Source organism: Bufo bufo, chromosome 9 (genome assembly GCF_905171765.1).
Source record: "Bufo bufo chromosome 9, aBufBuf1.1, whole genome shotgun sequence".
Lineage (NCBI taxonomy): Eukaryota > Metazoa > Chordata > Amphibia > Anura > Bufonidae > Bufo > Bufo bufo.
In genome coordinates, this window is record NC_053397.1 from 11,822,817 (window position 1) to 11,845,209 (window position 22,393).

Consider the following 22,393-nt stretch of genomic DNA (forward strand, 5'->3'; position numbering starts at 1 on the left):
CCTGGATCCTCCCTGGCACTAGGTTTTCCGTGGTGAATATCAGCTGCTTGGCATTTGGAGACTCGGGGGTCGCCAGGATCACCTTCCCTGCTCCAGATCCATCGGGGCTGGCCAAGATAAACTGCTGCTTGGGCGACACAGAGGAGTCGACGGCCGTCACGATCTGGATCTTCTGCCCGGTCTGCTGATCCGTCACAATCTGCAAAGGTTACAAACCACCGTGAGATTCGGGGGTGCTGCTCTGTTACCCCATGGGTGAAGTCAGTGCTCCAGATTACACACATTGTCTGCTGGAGTCTGAGATCCACCTCCTGTATCATTACAAGCGCAGGTTGCTGCTCTGCCCTTACACCATGCTTTACACTGCAGCTCTGGTTCATTAGGACACAGCTATGATCTGTGACTACAGCTTATTTGCATTGCCTATTGGAGTCTGAAATTCACCTCCTTTCTTAATAGAGGCTCAGGCTGCTGCTCTGCCCTTACACTACGCTTTACACTGCAGCTCTGTTCCATCATGAATACAGCTTATTAGAATATGAGGCCTTCTTTCTCATCAGAGGCTAAGGCTCCCTCTCTGCTTATCCCCCATGCTTTACACTGACTGCATCTCTGCTCCTCTAGGACATAGCTGTGCTCTATGGCTGCAGCTTAGTTGCGTGATCTTTTGGAATATGAGGCCGTCTGAAATTCTCCCTCTGTCTCATCAGGGGCTCAGGCTCCTTCTATGTCCATCCCCCATACTTTACACTGCGTGTCAGATTACCAAGAGGTTAGCGTATAAGAAAGGGGTTTGCATCACAGCAAGGACCGAATGATTACATAAGCTACAGACCACCTGTGAGAGAATCAGGAGGAGGAGCTTCATGGAGGGGGAGGAGCTTGGAGATAGGCTTTACTATTTGGGCAGTGGGAAACCTACCAGGTTTTGCCTTTAACCCTTTATGTGTTGAGTTACAATCCTGTTCCCGAATCTGTGACTCAGGTAACTTACCTGGATGCGCTGTGGGGTGGGTACGGCAGAGTCGGTGGAGATTATTTGGATGCGCTGGGAGGAGCTGGTCATCACTGAAGATTCCTGAACCTGCAGAAGAACATTGGGATGGAAACCATCAGCAAGAACAACGCGTCCAGCAGGAAGTGCAATGTGAAAGCACAATGTGTGGTCATCTTCAAGGGTATGAACACTTTTGAAAAAAAGTTTTTCTGAAAATGAAGCAACTCTGTGCATAGTGTAGATCAGGGACCAGCAACCGCCGGCTCTCCAGCTGTTCAGAAACTACAACTCCCAGAGTGCTTCATTCACTTCTGTGGGAGCTAGAAGAACAGCCGAGCATGTTTGCATGCTGGGTGTTGTAGTTTCACAGCAGCTGGAGTGTCGAAGGTTGCTGATCCCTGGTGTAGATTAAAAATCTCCTCCTGTTTTGAGTCCACAGCTCTGATGCAGAGCCATGTGTTCCTGACAACCTGCAGACGAGCGTTCCTCCCGCAGCGAGGCCGCATCTGACCTCCCAGCACTGACGGGATTCACATAGCATTATGCCAGCGTTATCCAATACATTCCAGAACTGTAAGGGTTACACAGCATCATAAATCAATATAATTAGGGCTGCAGCTAACGATTATTTGAATAATCGATTAGTTGTCGATAATTTAATCCATTAATCGGGAAAAAACACCAAAATTACAAAACATTTACTTGAAAAATTATGTTCAAAGGCCATATTAAAACAAATTGTGGATGGCGCTGTTATGGGGGATCTGTGGATGGCACTATTATGGGGGATCTGTGGATGGCACTGTTATGGGGGATCTGTAGATGGCACTGTTATGGAGAGGATCTGTGGATGGCGCTGTTATGGGGGATCTGTAGATGGCACTGTTATGGGGGATCTGTGGATGACACTGTTATGGGGGATCTGTGGATGGCGCTGTTATGGAGGGGATCTGTGGATGGCACTGTTATGGGGGATCTGTGGATGGCACTGTTATGGAGGGGATCTGTAGATGGCACTGTTATGGAGGGGATCTGTAGATGGCACTGTTATGGAGGGGATCTGTAGATGGCACTGTTATGGAGGGGATCTGTTGATGGCACTGTTATGGGGGATCTGTGGATGGCACTGTTATGGAGGGGATCTGGGGATGGCACTGTTATGGAGGGGATCTGTGGATGACACGGTTATGGAGGGGATCTGTGGATGGCACTGTTATGGAGGGGATCTGTGGATGGCACTGTTATGGAGGGGATCTGTGGATGGCACTGTTATGGAGGGGATCTGTGGATGGCACTGTTATGGAGGGGATCTGTGGATGGCACTGTTATGGGGGATCTGTGGATGGCACTGTTATGGGGATCTGTGGATGGCACTATTATGGGGGATCTGTGGATGGCACTATTATGGGGGATCTGTGGATGGCACTGTTATGGGGGGTCTGTGGATGGCACTGTTATGGAGGATCTGTGGATGGCACTGTTATGGGGGTCTGTGGATGGCACTGTTATGGGGGATCTGTGGATGGCACTGTTATGGGGGGTCTGTGGATGGCACTGTTATGGGGGGTCTGTGGATGGCACTGTTATGGGGGGTCTGTGGATGGCACTATTATGGGGGATCTGTGGATGGCACTATTATGGGGGATCTGTGGATGGCACTGTTATGGGGGGTCTGTGGATGGCACTGTTATGGAGGATCTGTGGATGGCACTGTTATGGGGGTCTGTGGATGGCACTGTTATGGGGGATCTGTGGATGGCACTGTTATGGGGGTCTGTGGATGGCACTGTTATGGGGGGTCTGTGGATGGCACTGTTATGGGGGGGTCTGTGGATGGCACTGTTATGGGGAGGGAGGATCTGTGGATGACACTGATATGTATATAGTGTCATCTATAGATGACACTATATAGCATCTTATGCTATATGTGTCATCCACAGATCCCCCTCCCCATAGCATTGCACAGATCCCCCTCCCCATAACAGTGCACAGATCCCCCATAACAGTGCCATCCACAGACCCCCCCATAACAGTGCACAGACCCCCTTCCCCATAACAGTGCACAGATCCCCCTCCCATAGCAGTGCACAGATCCCCCTCCCATAGCAGTGCACAGATCCCCCTCCCCATAACAGTGCACAGATCCCCCTCCCATAACAGCCCCGGCCCCGCTGCTCACAGCAGACTATTCCGGCAGTAACTTTTACTCAGCGCATCTTTACTACCTTACAATGAAGCTCCAGTAACAGGCAGAGCGGGCGGCGGCGTAACGTCACTCACTCACGTGACGCACCTGCTCCGCCCACTTTATGAATGAAGGAGGCGGAGCAGGTGCGTCACGTGAGTAAGTGACGTTACGCCGCCGTCCGCTCTGCCTGTTACTGGAGCTTCATTGTAAGGTAAAATAAAGATGCGTTGATATAAAGTAAACCGCCCGCCCGCATAGCAACGAATCGACGATTATTCGATAACTGGATTCGTCGACAACAAATCCCATTATCGAATATTATCAATAGAGTCGATTAATCGTTGCAGCCCTAAATATAATGCTAAGTGACCGGCGGCAGTGCTGGGAGGTCAGGCCGGACTCGCTGCGGGAGGAACGCTCTTCTGCAGGGGGCCTAACAGGTGAGCGCAGGATCTGACTGCACGCAGGGTTGTTGTCTGTAACCTCAGGGACACATCGGCCCGCACAGGAGCTGTATGCACAAAACGATAGGACATGTTTAATCAAGGCCGTTTGCATCGTTACAATTTCTTTCTTTTTTTTATATTCTTTTTAATGTTAAGTTTTTAATTATAATCAATAAATCATAACATTTGCATTGTTACATTTTCAAACATAATTGGCGAAAAGGGAAAGAAACGGGTTGTGTGGACAATTAATGAATCGTCTGTGATGGAAAAAGCGCAAGACGTGAAATGTCCAGTTCAATGACCGCACTGTAGAGGAGCTTCCGTTTATCTGCGCAGTCCATTCCCGCCCCCCGGCGCCGTATAGATGTTTTATTTCATGGTGAGGAGAATGTAGGACGAGCCTGGGGAGCGGTGAACATCAAGGTCTCGAGCGGAGTGTTACTCTGGCGCCCGTCACACTCGGAGTCCTCCAGAGATTCTCGCTGATCAGGGAGAGGCTAATTATCGGCTGAGAAGAACCGGCAGACGACTCGTTACTGCTCAACCATCCCGATGGAACGAGAGGAGAGCGGGGAGGGGGGCTGGTTATAGCGCCAGATATGCAGCTCTGCAATAGTACATCTGTGGGATTCCCCTTATAACAGTGGTTCTTCAGCTGTTGTGAAACTACAACACTCAGCATGCCCTGACAGCTTGCAGGCTGGGAATTGTAGTTGCATAACTGTTGGAGACCACTACCCTAAAATAATAGTAAATAAGGGCAGTCCTCACTTATTAAAGGACTTTTATTGCTTCAATTCTTCACCATTTTCATGATCTCTGCTTGCTGTCGGGGAATGGGAAGACTCCTGTTTGCATCCAGAAGCTACGATCTTGCCTTGACATAAAGCGGTTGTAACATGACAAACACGTATCCCTTGTTCACAGGACAGATAATAATTAATAGGAGGGGGTCTGACCTCTGGGGCCCCTGAATGAAGCTGTGGTCACGTGTGCATTCAAATCAATTGGACTGCAGGAGGTAGCCAGGGGCTCATGATCTGTGGGAGCCCCCACGGGTCAGACTCCAACCCATAGGACATGGAACAACCCCTTTAATAAATCTCACATCTTGCCTTTTTTTTTTTTTAGGAGGTGCTCTGCATCTAAGGATCACCGTGGGTCAGACTTTTAGCCACAGCATTACATTTGCATGAAGGCGCCCATGATTATGTCACAACATGGTGGGCAGCACGGTGGCTCAGTGGTTAGCACAGGGATTCTAGGTTCAAATCCGACCAAGGACACTTTCCTCCCACACACCAAGGACCTTAGATTGTGAGCCCCATTGGGGACAGTTGGATGCTAATGTCTGTAAAGCGCTGCGGAATATAGTAGGGCTATATAAGTGCATAAAATAATAAATAAAGTACAAGTGTGATCATCACAGATGTGACCCCTAAATCTAATGTCAGGAGTACTGAGCTGTGACAAACCATCATATAACCCCCTCCCCTTTTTTCCAGCAGTTCATCTGAGGTTACATGCCCTGAAAAAAAAAACAAAAAAAAAAAAACCTAGTTGCAATGATAGCTACCACCACTAGATGGCGATAATCACAGCCTCAGCGGTAGACAAACTAAGCAATTACGCCACGCCCCCGAAGCACATGATAAGTCAAGTGAACCGCCAGTTGTCAATAGACGCCGCCCACTTCCAAGAATCCGAAAGCTAATTGGCTGGTTGAATGTTCCCACCCACCTATCACGTCACAAAATAAATAAATAAAGGAAGCGCGTTTCGCAGAGAAATATGGCGGTTATTGGCGAGCTGCCAGCCGAGGAGACGGCGGGCACGGGCAGAGGTGAGCGGGCGGCACAGGCTCCGGGAAGGCAGATGGGGGAAGGGGTCGCTTAGAATGGGACTGTAGCTGAGCAGGTTGTCGATTAACGGAGTTGTCAGGTCAACTGAAAACGGTTGTCAGGTACGCCCGGTGTGAACGGAGGGATAGCAGCGTCCGCTCAGGCGTTCAGTCGCTTAGTAGAAGCCGTTTTAGGTCAGGCGGGCCGCTCCGGGGAGGCCTCTGAAGCGGCGGAGAGTCGTCTTACCTCACCCCAACGGAGGTTCTTGTCACAGCCGCATCTCCTCAGCTCCTGGCGGCCCCGGCAGCTTCCCGACCCCGGGAATAACCAGTGAACCCCTATTCTTTCGGTTGTTTTGAGTTTTTCTCCTCGGTGAGAGGTCAGAGGTCGTGACCCCGCACTCCGCCGCCTCTTTCCCCCCCTCTCCTGCTTCCTCTTCCCTCTCGCTCGGATTGCAGGCGGGGGTGACGTCACCCTACAAAAGGCTTCGATTGGATAATGCCCTATGTGGGCGTGGTTACTGTATGTCCTTCCCTTCCATAGCCAGGAGCTCTCGTTTTCTTTTTTTTTCCCCTATAAACTTTATAAAGATCTGCTTTATTGGCAAAGAACAAAAACTTCCCAAAGTGGGTTTTATTTGGACAACCTGTTTACCTGCTGTTGTGGAACTAAGTGTCATCAATTCTTCTGACTCATTATAGTGTCCGACAACCCCCGCAGTGACAGTCCGACAACCCCCGCAGTGACAGTCCGACAACCCCCGCAGTGACAGTCCGACAACCCCCGCAGTGACAGTCCGACAACCCCCGTGGGAGAGGAGTGCTGCCTGTAACTAAAGCTAAAGAGTGGGGGGCAAACACATCCCTGCTATACATAGGAGGCAGTATTATAGTAGTTATATTCTAGAAACCTAGAATGTGTCGGCAGATAAGAACCATTTGGCCCATCTAGTCTGCCCAATATACTGAATACTATGGATAGCCCCCGGCCCTATCTTATGTGAAGGATGGCCTTATGCCTATCCCATGCATGCTTAAACCCCTTCACTGTATTTGCAGCTACCACTTCTGCAGGTAGACTATTCCATGCATCCACTACTCTCTCAGTAAAGTAATAGTTCCTTATATTACTTTTAAACCTTTGCCCCTCTAATTTAAAACTATGTCCTCTTGTAGCAGTTTTTCTTCTTTTAAATATGCTCTCTTCCTTTACCGAGTTGATTCCCTTTATGTATTTAGCAGTTTCTCTCATCTCCCCTCTGTCTCGTCTTTCTTCCGAGCTATACATGTTAAGGTCCTTTAATCTTTCCTGGTAAGTTTTATCCTGCAATCCATGTACCAGTTTAGTAGCTCTTCTCTGAACTCTCTCTAGAGTATCAATATCCTTCTGGAGATATGGTCTCCAGTACTGAGCACAATACTCCAGATGAGGTCTCACTAGTGCTCTGTAGAGCGGCATGAGCGCCCCCCTCTGTCTACTGGTAATGCCTCTCCCTATACACCCCAGCATTCTGCTAGCATCTCCTGCTGCTCTATGACATGGTCTGCCTACCTTTAAGTCTTCTGAAATAATGATCCCTAAATCCCTTTCCTCAGATACTGAGGTTAGGACTGTATCACTGATTGTATATTCTGCTCTTGGGTTTTTACGCCCCGGGTGCATTATCTTGCACTTATCAACATTACATTCAACAATATGGGAGTCCAAGCCCAAAGACTGCACTTTATTGATAAGACTTCTGTGTGGGACATTATCAAAAGCCTTACTAAAGTCTAGATAAGCGATGTCTACTGCACCTCCGCCATCTATTATTTTAGTCACCCAATCAAAAAAATCTATAAGATTAGTTTGACATGATCTCCCTGAAGTAAACCCATGCTGTTTTTCATCTTTCAATCCATGGGATTTTAGATGTTCCACAATCCTCTCCTTAAGTATGGTTTCCATTAGTTTCCCCACTATTGATGTCAGGCTTACTGCCCTATAGTTGCCCGATTCCTCCCTACTACCTTTCTTGTGAATAGGCACAACATTTGCCAATCTCCAATCTTCTGGGACGACTCCTGTTGCCAGTGATTGGTTAAATAAATCTGTTAATGGTTTTGCTAGTTCACCGCTGAGCTCTTTTGATAGCTTTGGGTGTCAGGGCCGATCCTACACGGGGTGCAGTGGGTGCCCCGCACCCCAGCGCTGTCACCCGAAAGGCGCCGAGCGCAGGGCCGGACTGGCCTGCCGGGATAGCGGGAAATTTCCCGGTGGGCCGGCAAGCCTGAGTGCCGCAAGGCCGCGGCCCTGGTGACAAGTGGGGGCGGCCGCGGCCGGCGGCAGGGCAGAGCAGGAGATGAGCGCCTCCATTGCGGAAGCGCTCATCTCCATAGTCATCTGTATTGCCGTCCTCAGGACGGCAATACAGATGCCTGTGCTGCGGCAGAGGAGGGAGAGGTGTGTCCCCTCCTGTTCCTCTGATAGGCTGCCGGCAGCCTATCAGAGGCCGGTGCAGGCGGCGCGATGACGTCATCGCGTCGCCTGAGCCGTATAGCGAGGGACACAGACGGAAGAGGCGACCTGCATCGCATCGCATTGCTGGAGGTAAGTATAAGTGTATTATTTTTTTTAATTTTTTTATATAGGTACAATACTGGGCTGGCACATGATAAGGGGGGACTACTGGGCTGGCACATAAGGGGGGACTACTGGGCTGGGCTGGCACATGATAAGGGGGACTACTGGGCTGGCACATGATAAGGGGGGACTACTGGGCTGGCACATGATATGGGGGGCTACTGGCACATGATATGGGGGCACTCTGGCTACTGGCACATGATAAGGGGGTCTACTGGCACATAAGGGGGTCTACTGGCACATAAGGGGGTCTACTGGCACATAAGGGGGTCTACTGGCACATAAGGGGGGCTACTGGCACATAAGGGGGGCTACTGGCACATGATATGGGGGGCTCTGGCACATGATATGGGGGGGCTCTGGCTACTGGCACATGACATTTATTTTGACTTGTCTAAGCCGTTGACTAAGTTATTGTCAAAGCAAATTGGTGGGGCTGAAGTTGTTGCCATAGAAACATTGTAAAGGGGAGGAGTTAGTAAGATAACCACGCCCATGTGGGGGGCGCCAGAAATATTTCTGCACCCAGGCGCCTGTGACCCTAGGATCGGCCCTGTTGGTTGTATCCCATCAGGCCCCTGTGACTTATTTGTATTCATTTTAGACAGCTGACTCAGAACCTCTTCCTCTGTAAAGACACATGCATCAAAAGAGTCATTAGTCTTCCTTCCTAACTGAGGTCCTTTTTCCTTTGTAAAACCTGAACAGAAGTATTCATTGAGGCAGTCAGCTAGTTCTTTATCTTCTTCCATATACCTTCCTTTTGTTTTTAATTTGGTAATTCCTTGTTTTAGTTTCCTTTTTTAATTTATGTATCTGAAGAATGTCTTATCGCCTTTTTTCTCTGACTGAGCTAATTTCTCTTCTGCCTGTGCTTTAGAAGCTCTTATAACTTGTTTGGCCTCTCTCTGCCTAATCTTATAAATTTGCCTGTCATCCTCGTTTTTTTTATTTTTATAATGTCTAAATGCTATCTTTTTGTTTTTAATGATTTTGGCCACTTCTGCCGAGTACCACAGTGGTCTCTTCCTTTTTTTGCTTTTACTGACAAGCCTAATGCAACTTTTTTTTTGTTGCCTTCAATAGTGCCACTTTTAAGTAGTCCCATTTCTCCTGGACTCCAATGAAACATAGGAACAGTATTATAGTAGTTATATACTTGTACATAGGAGCAGTATTATAGTAGTTATATTCTTGTACATAGGAGCAGTATTATAGTAGTTATATTCTTGTACATAGGAGGCAGTATTATAGTAGTTATATTCTTGTACATAGGAGCAGTATTATAGTAGTTATATTCCTGTACACAGGAGCAGTATTATAGTAGTTATATTCCTGTACACAGGAGCAGTATTATAGTAGTTATATTCTTGTACATAGGAGCAGTATTATAGTAGTTATATTCTTGTATATAGGAGCAGTATTATAGTAGTTATATTCTTGTATATAGGAGCAGTAGTATAGTAGTTATATTCCTGTACATAGGAGCAGTATTATAGTAGATATATTCTTGTACATAGGAGGCAGTATTATAGTAGTTATATTCTTGTATATAGGAGCAGTATTATAGTAGTTATATTCTTGTATATAGGAGCAGTATTATAGTAGTTATATTCCTGTACATAGGAGCAGTAGTGTAGTAGTTATAGTCTTGTATATAGGAGCAGTAGTATAGTAGTTATAGTCTTGTATATAGGAGCAGTATTATAGTAGTTATATTCTTGTATATAGCAGCAGTAGTATAGTAGTTATATTCTTGTACATCGGAGCAGTATTATAGTAGTTATAATCTTGTACATAGGAGGCAGTATTATAGTAGTTCTATTCTTGTACATAGGAGGCAGTATTATAGTAGTTCTATTCTTGTACATAGGAGCAGTATTATAGTAGTTATATTCTTGTACATCGGAGCAGTATTATAGTAGTTATAATCTTGTACATAGGAGGCAGTATTATAGTAGTTCTATTCTTGTACATAGGAGGCAGTATTATAGTAGATATATTCCTGTACATAGGAGCAGTATTATAGTAGTTATATTCTTGTACATAGGAGCAGTATTATAGTAGTTATATTCTTGTACATCGGAGCAGTATTATAGTAGTTATATTCTTGTACATAGGAGCAGTATTATAGTAGTTATATTCTTGTACATAGGAGGCAGTATTATAGTAGTTATAATCTTGTACATAGGAGGCAGTATTATAGTAGTTATATTCTTGTACATAGGAGGAGTATTATAGTAGTTATATTCTTGTACATAGGAGGCAGTATTATAGTAGTTATAATCTTGTACATAGGAGGCAGTATTATAGTAGTTATATTCTTGTACATAGGAGGCAGTATTATAGTACAGGGCTGTGGAGTCGGTAGATAAATGCTCCGACTCAACTCCTCAGTTTTTGGTACTTCCGACTCCTCTGTATTTAATATGCGAGTGTATTTTATACATTCCTTGAAGGAAAGAAAGGCAACATACATGTCATTACCACAGAACTACTGGCTAGGAAGCTGCTGCCTTCTCCTTTGTGTGCTGATCTTCTGCTGAAGATCGGGCAGTGCGAGGATCCAGGACTGGGCAGGGGAAGGGGCATTTATTTTAAAACATGATTTCCCTAGTAGATTCCCATAGTCATGTTTAAAGTTTAACCACCTCCCGTCCGCACTTGACTATAAACGTCCGGGAGGTGGTTCTCCATTTCTGAATGGACATTCCAGAATGTCCGTTCAGAAACTGCAGCTGCACGCTAATCGTGCAGCTGCTGATCGGGTTGCCCGCTGTCAGTGACAGCAGCGCAACCCAGAGAAAAGGCAGGGACAGTGCCCAGGTGTCCCTGCCTTCTAGATCGCTGCAGACACAGCGCTCACCGAGCGCTGTGTATACAGAGCAGGAAGCGCTATGTGCTTCCTGTTCCGGCGGTCATGTGACCGCCGGGAAGTGCAGGAGCTGTGAGGTCTTTCACAGACCTCGATCAGCCCTGCACTGAGGCTGTACAGCCTCTCTGGGGGGTGTATTTCCCCTGTAACTGGGGCTACTATGTCACCCCTAGTTACATGAGAAATCAACAGAGAAAAAAGAAAAAGTGAAGTAAATGTCCCCTAGAGGTCTTGTATGACCTTTATGGGGGACGAAAAGTGTAAAAAAAAAAATCCCCAAGTAAGGAATAAAAAAAAAAATGGAAAAAATAAAATAGACATATTTTGTATTGCCGCGTCCGTGATGGTCGGCTCTATAAATAAATATATCATATAATCGACCCAGTCCAATAAACACTATAAAAAATAACTGTCAAAAAAAGCCATTTTTGTCACCTTACATCACAAAAAGTGCAACACCAAGTGATTAAAAAGGCGTATGTCCCACAAAATAAAACAGTCACCTCATCCCGCAAAAAATGAGCCCCTACATAAGAAAATCTCGCAAGCAGCGTTCGGGTGTCCGCTTGCGGAGCGGAGGCTGAACGCTGCCAGACTGATGCATTCTGAGCAGATCCGCATTGGGGCAGTACGGATGCGTTCGGGGCCGCTTGTGAGACCCTTCAAACGGAGCTCACAAGCGGAGCCCTGAACGGTAGTGTGAAAGTAGCCTAAAACATAATTTTTTTTGTTTCAAAAATGCTATTATTGTGTAAAGCTTTAATAAATAAGAAAAAGTATACATATTGGGTATCGCCACATCCGTAACGATCTGCTCTATAAAAATGTCACTTGACCGAACCCCTCAGGTGAATGCTGTAAAAATAAATAAAAACTGTGCTAAAACAACCAATATTTTTGGTCACCTTGCCCCATAAAGTGTTATAATGAATGATCAAAAAATCATATGTACCTAAAGATAGTACCAATAAAACTGGCACCTTATCCCCTAGTTTCCAAAATGGGGTCACTTCTTGGGAGTTTCTACTGTGAGGGTGCATCAGGGGGGCTTCAAATGGGACATGGCATCTAAAAACCATGTGGAGTTCCTTTTCTTCTGCGCCCTGCCGTGTGCCCATACAGCAGTTTATGACCACATGTGGGGTGTTTCTGTAAACCGCAGAATCAGGGTAATAAATATTGAGTTTTGTTTGGCTGTTAACCATCGATGTGTTAGAGAAAAAATTGGATTAAAATGGAAAATCTGCCCAAAAAGTGAAATTTAAAAAAGATTTGATCTCCATTTTCCTTTAATTCTTGTCGAACGCCTAAAGGGTTAACAAAGTTTGTAAAATCGGTTTTAAAGAGGACCTTTCACCGATTCTTACCCTATGAACTAACTATACAGACATGTAGAGCGGCGCCCGGGGATCTCTCTGCACTTACTATTATCCCCGGGCGCCGCTCCGTTCTCCCGCTATGCCCTCCGGTATCTCCGCTCACTAAGTTATAGTAGGCGGAGATTCCAGTCCCTAAGTTATGGTAGGCGGAGTCTGCCCTTGTTCTGCTCTAGCGCTGGCCAATCGCAGCGCAGAGCTCACAGCCTGGGAGGTTATTTTCTCCCAGACTGTGAGCTCTGCAATGCGATTGGCCAGCGCTACAGAAGAACAAGGGCAGACTCCGCCTACCATAACTTAGGGAACGGAGATACCGGAGGGCATAGCGGGAGAACTGAGCGGCGCCCAGGGATAACAGTAAGTGCAGGGAGATCCCCGGGCGCCGCTCTACATGTCTGTATACTTAGTTCATAGGGTAATAATCGGTGAAAGGTCCTCTTTGTAACTTGAGGGGTGTAGTTTCTACAATGGGGTCATTTATGGGGGTATCCACTATGTAGGCCCCACAAAGTGACTTCAGACCTGAACTGGTCCTTAAAGTGGGTTTTGGCAATTTTTTAAAAAAAAATTGAAGAATTACTTCTAAGCCTTCTAACGTCCTAAAAAAATAAAATGAAATACAATGTGTCACGAGAAAACAATCTCTGAATGACTTGGATAAGTAAAAGCGTTCCAAAGTTATTACCACATAAAGTGAGATATGTCCGTTTTGCAAAATTAGGCCTGGTCAGGAAGGGGGCAAAGGGCCCGGATGTGAAGTGGTTAGGCTACAATCTGAGGTTACAGGTTTTATAGCCTTAGCTGAATGACAGCAGTTTTTCCGATGGTTTACAGCTTCAGTCTTGAGCTTTTGACCATCCATTCCCGTCACTGATACAAGTGTCTCTAGTCCTGCAAAAAAACTCTTTACTTGACCAGTTATCAGTGAGAGGCGAGGTTACCCATGGACGCTGCGTTCCCTGTAACAGCGGAACACAACACAATGGAAAGTATAAGTATTGCCGCTTTTAACTGTGCGTTGCGTGCCATATAGTGAAGCATATGAAAAGCTTCTTCATGATCACTTAACGTGTTCGTTTTGCGGTAACGTGACGCACTGCATGCATTGGCCTTTATTCTTACAGCAGAGAAGTACCGTATTTTTCACAAAAGTGGGGGAACATAGCAGTGCGTCTTATGGGGGCGAATGCTGCGACCATCCGGTGAATAGGCTGAGAGGGAGATGCCGGCCCCCAGCCCCTCCTGTTTCTGTAATGGCAGCGGGGCCCGGTGCAGTCACTGTTTTCTACTACACCGGGCCCCGCTCACTGTAGTATACAGTAATCATATCTAACTTGTGGGTATTGTTAAAGTATTCCAATCATCTTAAACCTAGCGCTGTACTGCTTACTACTAACTGCTTGGCATCAGGAGGCCGGGTGGGCACTCGTAGCGTAGCTCACTACGTCACGTGCCTGCTCCGCCCACTTTATGAATGAAGCGGGCACCGGGCCCCGCTGCCATTACAGAAACAGATGCTGGCCCCCATTCACTACACAGGGACACTGTTATGGGGGGGATCTGTGGATGACACATAAGATAAGATGCTATATATGTGTCATCCACAGATGCCCCCATTAGTTCAAAAGCACACCTTTTGGTTCAAAATATATTTTTTCTTATTTTCCTCCTCAAAAACCTAGGTGCGTTTTATAGGGCGAAAAATACGGTAATTAATTATAATTTTTTGTGAATTGGGACATTTAAACTTTATATTATTTTTTTTTGTATTCCAATTTAAATCTAAGTCTGTTCATTTTTTGCTGACTCCAGGTACCCAAAATTGCCTCCGACTCCACAGCCCTATTATAGTAGTTATATTCTTGTATATAGGAGCAGTATTATAGTAGTTATATTCTTGTACATAGGAGCAGTATTATAGTAGTTATATTCTTGTACATAGGGGGCAGTATTATAGTAGTTATATTCTTGTACATAGGAGGCAGTATTATAGTAGTTATATTCTTGTACATAGGAGCAGTACTATAGTAGTTATATCCTTGTACATAGGAGCAGTATTATAGTAGTTATATTCTTGTACATAGGAGCAGTATTATAGCAGTTATATTCTTGTACATAGGAGCAGTATTATAGTAGTTATATTCTTGTACATAGGAGCAGTATTATAGTAGTTATATTCTTGTACATAGGAGCAGTATTATAGTAGTTATATTCTTGTACATAGGAGCAGTATTATAGTAGTTATATTCTTGTACATAGGAGCAGTATTATAGTAGTTATATTCTTGTACATAGGAGCAGTATTATAGTAGTTATATTCTTGTACATAGGAGCAGTATTATAGTAGTTATATTCTTGTACATAGGAGAAGTATTATAGTAGTTATATTCTTGTACATAGAAGCAGTATTATAGTAGTTATATTCTTGTACATAGGAGGCAGTATTATAGTGGTGGCACTTACTTGCTCCCGGTATTTTGCAGCGTTTGATAGGCACAGTAATATGTATTCTGCTTGTGTGTTACATATAAACTTTTCTTGATCTAGACATAATGGGAGTGATTGTGAAATGTCACTTTCACTCCTAGTATGTGATGAAGGCTTTAACAGCTAAACAACCTTAGGCCTGTATTACACCAACTGATTATCAGACCAATAGTTGTGTATATAACAAGATCTGTGTGTAATTGGCCATCTGAACAATGATTGGTCAGAATATCTGTCGGTGTAATCTGTCGGTGTAATACCGGCACCGCAGCATTCGATATTACAATGATCCAACACAAGACGTCCAGAAAGGTTGATGCGTGTATAATATGCAGCCGCTCGGGATGTTTGTCATCAGTCGACCAGTGATGGCGGCTTATTAGATTTTAGGGCCTCTATACATAATGACATTTGTCGCGCAGCATTTTTTGTATTCCTAGTCAATGGTGACGCGATAATCGCACAAAAATCTGTCTAAGTTGGCTTTTGGCGCAGTATGTCAGTGCGACTCCATTGAATATCCTTACAAAATATGTCCCAGTGTCGTTGTGCCCTGAATCTTTCTGGACATTAATTTAATAAAGCTTGTTTTTTGTTGAATCGATGCGATATTGGTTCTTATAATGGCGGTGACCGTCGGACACAATTGGGAGACTGAGTGATGAAATTTGACTATAAAGCGTTGATCCTGGGAGTAACCTGTGCTCTTATTTTAGGCAGAGCGACACAGATATTTGATGCATCACCATAGAAGTGCGGTTCCGTGATTCAGTCCGGTTTTCCGGCGTGAGCTGTATCCACGTCCCTGCACCCATTGGGAAGCAGAAAGGTCAGGAGGTTATTCAAGGTCAGCAAGGCGGAAAGCCCAGGGAATAGGCGAGTGGTCTGAGGAGGAGTCTGGGAAACCGAATGTTGGAGAGGAAAGCTTCACAGGGACGCCACATGTAGATTTTGGAGGAAATATGACTTCTCGCCTCTTACTGAGGCTCATTTCTCTGTGCTGTAAACTGGCACATGGTTCCTGTTGTTGTGCGTATAAATCAAATCTAATGTGAACAAGAAGAGCTGCAGTGTAAAGCACAGAGGGCAGAGCTGCAACTGCACTTTGGATGTTCCCAATATCTGACCTTTAAAGTAGCTCAAGTCCTGGATTTAATCCGTTGCTGTACAGACTAATCCGTAAATTTTACCATTTGTGAATTTAAAGAAACAGGCGCACGATTCATTATAATGAGAACAATATTTATTTATACAGCTATTTCTTACAGATCCTCAGATTCTGAATATGAGGTGAATCCGGCTTCATATGTTACTTTTGAATCGGACTCAAAGAACCAACAAGTCTTCTTAAGGCTTTCGTATTGTAAGGTATAGCAAGTCCTCTGTAAACAAGGGCAGAGCATAGATTGCTTTTATAATGGAGGGATACAGGGTGTTTGCAATGCACTTATCATAGGAAATTCGGAATACAGCGGATGTATTCTGCATAGAGGGGGGGGGGGGAGACTACTAGACCCAGCATGGCCTGTGAGCACCCCCATCCCCTGCAGTAGCAGATTCAGTATTGTTGTGTCCTCCTACATGCACTGCAGCAATCCCCTCTCTGTGTGAGATCTGAAACGAGATTCATCCTGAGCTTCCTGGTTCATGAGTTATAATGCCAGAACTGCAGATGGGTGGGGGGGGGGGGGTAATGTAACTGCATAGCAATGCAGATGTGTATTGCATTCAGGGTTTGTGGAAAGCTGGGGGACAACCACCATGGATGCCGTTAGTGGTTCACACTAGGGATGAGCGAATTTCATATCTTGAAGTTTGTGTTGTGGTATTTACTGAATTCCGTTACCACGGACCATGACGGAGGCGTTCCGTTATTCATTCAGTCTATAGCCTGCTTAACGGATTCGCCTGGTTTCCGTTCTGCATTCCGTCATGGTCCGTGGTAACTGAATCCATAACTCAATTCAGTAAATACCACAACACGAACTTCAAAATATGAAATTTGCTCATCCCTGGTTCACGCCTTTTGATATCCCAGATCCGAGCGGAAGGCGTTGGGACCTATACGCCCTGACCTGCTCCTAATATTTCCAGCAATCCCAGTATGATGTGGTCCTTTAGAACTGGGCAGATCCCCTATCCCTCCATTACATAACATGAGCGATGAGGTTTGATAGATTTCTCATAGAGGTTTATCGGGTTGCTTAAAGGGGAACTCCACCCTTTGACATAAACGTCTTTAGGCGTGTGCCGACGGGTCGTCCTAGTGCATAGTCTGGTGCTTGCCAAAATAAAATAAGCCAGCGTGTCCTGGTCATGGACTCTGCTGCGGGTGGAGTTCCCCCATAGACTTTGATTTCACGGCTGACAAGCACCTTACCTCCACAGAGGCCGATAAAAACATTATAAAATCACCTGCTAAGTGTAAGTCATCAGGAAACTGTAAACAGGGCCATCTGGAGGGGGTTGTCAGTGTCCCATTAGATAAAACTAAGACTTTAACCCAAAAAGACCCTAAGTAGCGAGCGCCGCCGACACCCGCAATACATTCTACTGGAGACTGTAAGACATTGGAGTCCCATAGAGAGCTGAGGAGAAAGAACTTCCGGTCTGAAGCCAGCAGGGGGCGCCAGTCGACCCTCTCCTTGCAAACATTGTAGAATTTACATTCAGATAATAATGTTCATTGGTTCGGCAGAAGGAGAGCGGATGCTATAATACTGACGCCGCTTTAATGGCTTCAACCCACCTGCAAGAGACGAGGAGAGAGGGTTTATTGGGTTATTGCAGTAATGAACGGCCTGCAGTAAAGCGTGCCTGCTGCTGCTGCGAAGGGGTTTATGGGAGCATATATTTCTGTCATTTATGCTCTGGTAATTTTTTTAATTTATATATTTTTCATAGAATATTGAGTTCAGTAACTCGTAGAAGGAAAGTTAAATCTGTACAAGATCAACTTTCCATCATGTTTTATACTCCGTTCACACCCAAAGCTAGATGCCACTGTCTGATGGAAGGTGCACTATTAAAGGGGTTGTCCAGTTGAGAAAAACCATTATCGTGCACCCTATTAGGGAGTTGTGAGTTATGCGGGAGGAGTTCAGGGTGGACGGGGTTACACAGAACATGTCTGGCTGTAGAGGATTGTCCTGTCCTGCATTACACAGACGAGCCATTGATATGAATGGGCCTAGTCGGTGTAATGCTACATTTCACCTGTGGTGGCGCTGTAGGGAAACTGGGTTATCCAGGTTATCCCACGGATTACAGATGGGATCTTTTTGTGATGTGTGTTGGCGAGGGGCCCTTCTAACAAGTCGGCATTGTCGAAAGTGGAGAGCCCCTTTAATGTCTTGGCTGTGATGATATAATGGGCTTCATTGTATAGTGAGAGACAGATTCTACAGACCAGTGCACTACTTCTTTCTAGTTGTAGGAGCAAAAAAAAAAGTAAAAATGCAGCTTTGGAGGTGACTGGAGTATAAAGTCTACCTGGAATCGAGATTGGCGCTAGGTTAGTATTCATTCAAGAGGCAGCATGATCGGTGTGGTCTGCACATCTTTTATAACCACAAAGAAGTAGTGCTCCAGCTGTTGCAAAATTAGGACTCCAAACATGGCAGCACATATTGGGAGTTGTAGTTCTGCAGCAGATAAAACCCTGTGGGACTGGACATGCTGCAATTACACTTTGCAAAAGTGAGCGGCAGATATGACAGATCAGCAAGAGACGTGAGGGAAAAATAAGAAGGAAGAACAATGAGGATGAAGGGTGAGCGGTGAAGACGTCAGAGGTGAGCGGACCTGCAAAACATGAAATCTGCTCTGCACACACCGCAAGAGGCAGGAATCCCTTCAACACACTGTACTGATGACAGGGGCGGACTGGCCATAGACCCTACAGGGAAACTTCCCAGGGGCCCCCTGAGCCCTCCTCACGGCTGGCAGCCATGGTAAGTAATGATCTGACTTATGGCCGTGTGCAGGAGCCCTTAGAATGAGAAGTTATCACCTAAAGAGTTCAGCGGATGTGCACTTGCTTTACTGCTGCTGCTGCTGCGATGAAACTGGTGAGCTGATGCTAAACTTGTGCCACTGGCTGCAGTACTAGGTACATATGCCACCTCTGCTCTAGCACCCATGGACTCCCCGGCTGTAGGGTAACTACGACTCCCAGCATGCTCTGCGCTTCTAGAAGACGAGGACAGACTTGGAGCAGAAGGCTGAGAGGCAGCAGCAGACCGGAGGAGCGAGCGGCCGTACCTGATGGCTGCATTGGTGTCTGCTGCTTTGAAGCTATAGAACAGGGTCTGCTTGTGGTAAAGCTGAAACACTGTGCCCAGTTTGGGGTTCTGGTCCCAGTTGTCAGGCACAATATGGAAACCTAATAAGGGTAAACTTTCTGAGGCAATTTTTTCCTAGAAAGGATAAAGGGGAGAAAAAAGTGAATCATTCTGGACGCGGCGGCGGCTGCTGCAGAATTTTCTTGGAGTCAATGACGTGAGACTGATGTGGATGGAGAGGATCAAACTAAAAACCACAAGACAATAAATAAAATGATACATTGTTACCATAGAACAATCAGAATGGATACAGTTTACAGGAGGGGAGTACAGGTACCAACCAAACCCCGGGGTCACACCCTAGTCAATTAAAAGCCCATCTGTCAGCAGTTTTGTCTCTGACAGCGGCTGACCTGTCCCATGTTCATATGTGCCCGCATTGCTGAGGAAAAGCATGCTTTAATATATGCAAATGAGCCTCTAGGAGCAACGGGGGCGTTACCATTACACCTAGAGGATCTGCTCTCTCTGCAACTGCCGCGCCCTCTGCACTTTGATTGACAGGACCAGGTGTGATCATGTTTACATTGCCTGGTCCTGTTAATGTGCAGAGGGCGCAGCTGTTGCAGAGAGAGCAGAGCCTCCAGGTGTAATGGTAACGCCCCCGTTGCTCCTAGAGGCTCATTTGCATGTATTAAAGAATGCTTTTCCTCAGCAATGCGGGCACATATGGACATGGGACCAACACAGACGCCTTCAGCTGCCAAGCGCACATGTAACAGGTCAGCCGGAGTCATAGGTATAAAACTGCTGACAGATGGGCTTTTAATTGACTATGGTGTGACCCCTGTTGCTCCTAGAGGCTAATTTGCATATATTAAAAATTCGCAGCAATGCGGGCACATATGAACACGGGACCAACACAGATGCCTTCAGCTGCCAAGCGCACATAGAACAGGTCAGCCGGTGTCACAGGGACAGAACTGCTGACAGATGCCCTTTAATGCACCCAACATTAGAAGGATTCCCTAATTATGTACTTTTCAAGATTACTGCTTACTGTCAGTGAATGTAAACATTCTTGTTCACGTCCAATGGCAGAACTAATGCTTGCCACAGCTGAGGGTCTATTCCAGTTGCATCCTCTGTGCACTAAACATCCTAGACTCCTTCCTGATACACTGTAACAAACCATCAGGGCAGGAGAGAGATTTGTGTGTGTTTGTGATGCATGTAGCTCAGAGGATTGTCTAGACTGGATACAATTGTAGCAAATCCACAGCTGTTGGGTCTGTGCACATTCTGCTACTGGACTTGAGCAAGAATGGTCCTATTCCCTGACCACAAGCGGTGATCTTGAAAATGGTGACAAAGTACTTTCTAAATTTGCAGAGCACTTTCTGATCGATTCATCACATGCTGTGGGGGAAACTTTATCAGCACAATTCTGCACAATAATTGAGACCTCAGGATCTTCTGCTGCTCACGGTCCTGTTCTACAAGTGGGGGGGGGGGGGGGTCTGTTGAGGGTTATACAGTGAATCTGATACAGAAGGGAAGAGCTAGTTAAGCAGTTCCCCCTGCTCGTGAGTTGGGTGTGTAGTTTTCACCTTGGTGACATCTGGAGGACGAGCGCCCCTCACCTCGCAGGCGGTGTACGTGTACAGCACTTTGCCCTTAATAACGAACCAGCGTTTCTTCCAGTATTTCTTGCCTTTTTTGCACCGATGTAAATAACCACTAATGGAGGAGCTTTCCCCGGACGCTGCGGCCTGTGGAGAAACAGACGTTAAAGGGGTTTGTTGCACACAAAAAAAAAAAATCTTCAGTTTTCAAACCAGCACCTGGAATGGAAGACCTTTGTAATTAAATGTATAGTATGGCCATTAAATTATTCAATAAAATGCATCTGTATAGCGCCACCTGCTGTTTGTCTTCCTAATTTCTCTGTCCACCTTGCAGAAGTGGCTGCACATGCTCGGTTCCATCCTTCACCGGCCACCAACCATAGCTACTATGAGAGCTACAGGGAGAGAGCTGCAGCAAGGACACGTACCCCTGAGCTGTCAGACTGCTGCAGCAGCAGAAGGGACACGCTCCCCAAGCAGTGATAGGGAGAGAGCTGCAGCAGAAAGGACATGTGCCTGAACTGTGATAGGGAGAGAACTGCAGAAAAGACACACCCCCTGAGCTGTGATGGGGAGAGAACTGCAGAAAAGACACACCCCCTGAGCTGTAATAGGGAGAGAACTGCAGAAAGGACAAACCCCCTGAGCTGTGATGGGGAGAGAACTGCAGAAAAGACACACCCCCTGAGCTGTGATGGGGAGAGAACTGCAGAAAGGACACACCCCCTGAGCTGTGATGGGGAGAGAACTGCAGAAAGACACACCCCCTGAGCTGTAATAGGGAGAGAACTGCAGAAAGGACACACCCCCTGAGCTGTGATAGGGAGAGAACTGCAGAAAAGACACACCCCCTGAGCTGTGATGGGGAGAGAACTGCAGAAAGGACATACCCCCTGAGCTGTGATGGGGAGAGAACTGCAGAAAAGACACACCCCCTGAGCTGTGATGGGGAGAGAACTGCAGAAAGGACACACCCCCTGAGCTGTGATGGGGAGAGAACTGCAGAAAGGACTGCCAGCCTGAAGAAGTTCTAGTAGAGATTTCTGGATCCATGTGAGGTACAGGGCTGGGTATAGTTTTGTTAGAGATTGTTATGTACATTATTGTGTAATTTTTAGTTTTTACATCCATCATGGCAAAACCCCTTTAAGGAAATTTCCAGTCTTGCAGGCGATCACATACAGTTATAATAAAAAGCGCAGGGGGTTGGCAGCTTTGGCTCAGCCCCGGCCCCTCTCCATCGGGTGGGGATACTGATGCATTTAAAGGAACACTCTGCACAAGACACAACGGGGTCTATGGGGCGGAGCATGACATGGATTCAAATACAAACACCATGGGGAGAATTTGTGTCAGGCCACGCCCCCTGCCCGTAGTGTAGAATCAGCTGATATCCTGTATAGTGGTTTGTGAAGGTGACAGGTGAGGAGCGGCGTGGCATTCATCAGTCCCTAAAAATCCGAGCACCAGCCATTGATCTTCTGTTTGTTCTCTCTAAGAAATCCAATTTTATTTCTAACCTATCAGGGAGGCAGAAGGTTTTCTCCTTCAGGACCTCGAATTAGAGCAGCTCTAAATAAAGGCTTTCAGGAGGCCCCAGGGTGCCTTAAAGGGGTTGTCGAAGATTAGAAAAACAAAGCAGTTTTCC

At 46.0% G+C, this 22,393-nt stretch overlaps 2 protein-coding genes and 1 long non-coding RNA gene across 5 annotated transcripts in view; 1 reads left to right on the top strand and 2 right to left on the bottom strand.

Moving 5' to 3' along the window:
* NR2C2 (nuclear receptor subfamily 2 group C member 2) overlaps positions 1–6,028 on the bottom strand; it is a 25,047-nt gene extending 19,019 nt beyond the window's left edge. For both annotated transcript variants that reach the window (XM_040408375.1, XM_040408374.1), the window contains exons 1-3: positions 5,722–6,028; positions 995–1,084; positions 2–199 (exon numbers count right to left, since the gene is read on the bottom strand). In XM_040408375.1, coding sequence (XP_040264309.1) covers positions 2–199; positions 995–1,066 — 270 coding nt within the window. In that variant the 5' untranslated portion in view covers positions 1,067–1,084; positions 5,722–6,028. The remainder of the gene's footprint in view (position 1; positions 200–994; positions 1,085–5,721) is intronic.
* LOC120979568 lies at positions 5,401–18,563 on the top strand. The gene is made up of 2 exons (XR_005774319.1): positions 5,401–5,477; positions 15,551–18,563. It is a non-coding gene; the product is annotated as an uncharacterized LOC120979568 (long non-coding RNA).
* Positions 16,196–22,393, bottom strand: part of FGD5 (FYVE, RhoGEF and PH domain containing 5) — a 118,500-nt gene continuing 112,302 nt past the window's right edge. The window contains exons 19-21 of one of the 2 annotated variants that reach the window (XM_040408361.1): positions 20,761–20,889; positions 19,098–19,252; positions 16,196–17,583 (exon numbers count right to left, since the gene is read on the bottom strand). In XM_040408361.1, the coding sequence (XP_040264295.1) occupies positions 17,547–17,583; positions 19,098–19,252; positions 20,761–20,889 (321 nt within the window). In that variant the 3' untranslated portion in view covers positions 16,196–17,546. Of the gene's footprint in view, positions 17,584–19,097; positions 19,253–20,727; positions 20,890–22,393 lie in introns of both variants that reach the window. The other variant, XM_040408360.1, reaches the window with a different exon arrangement.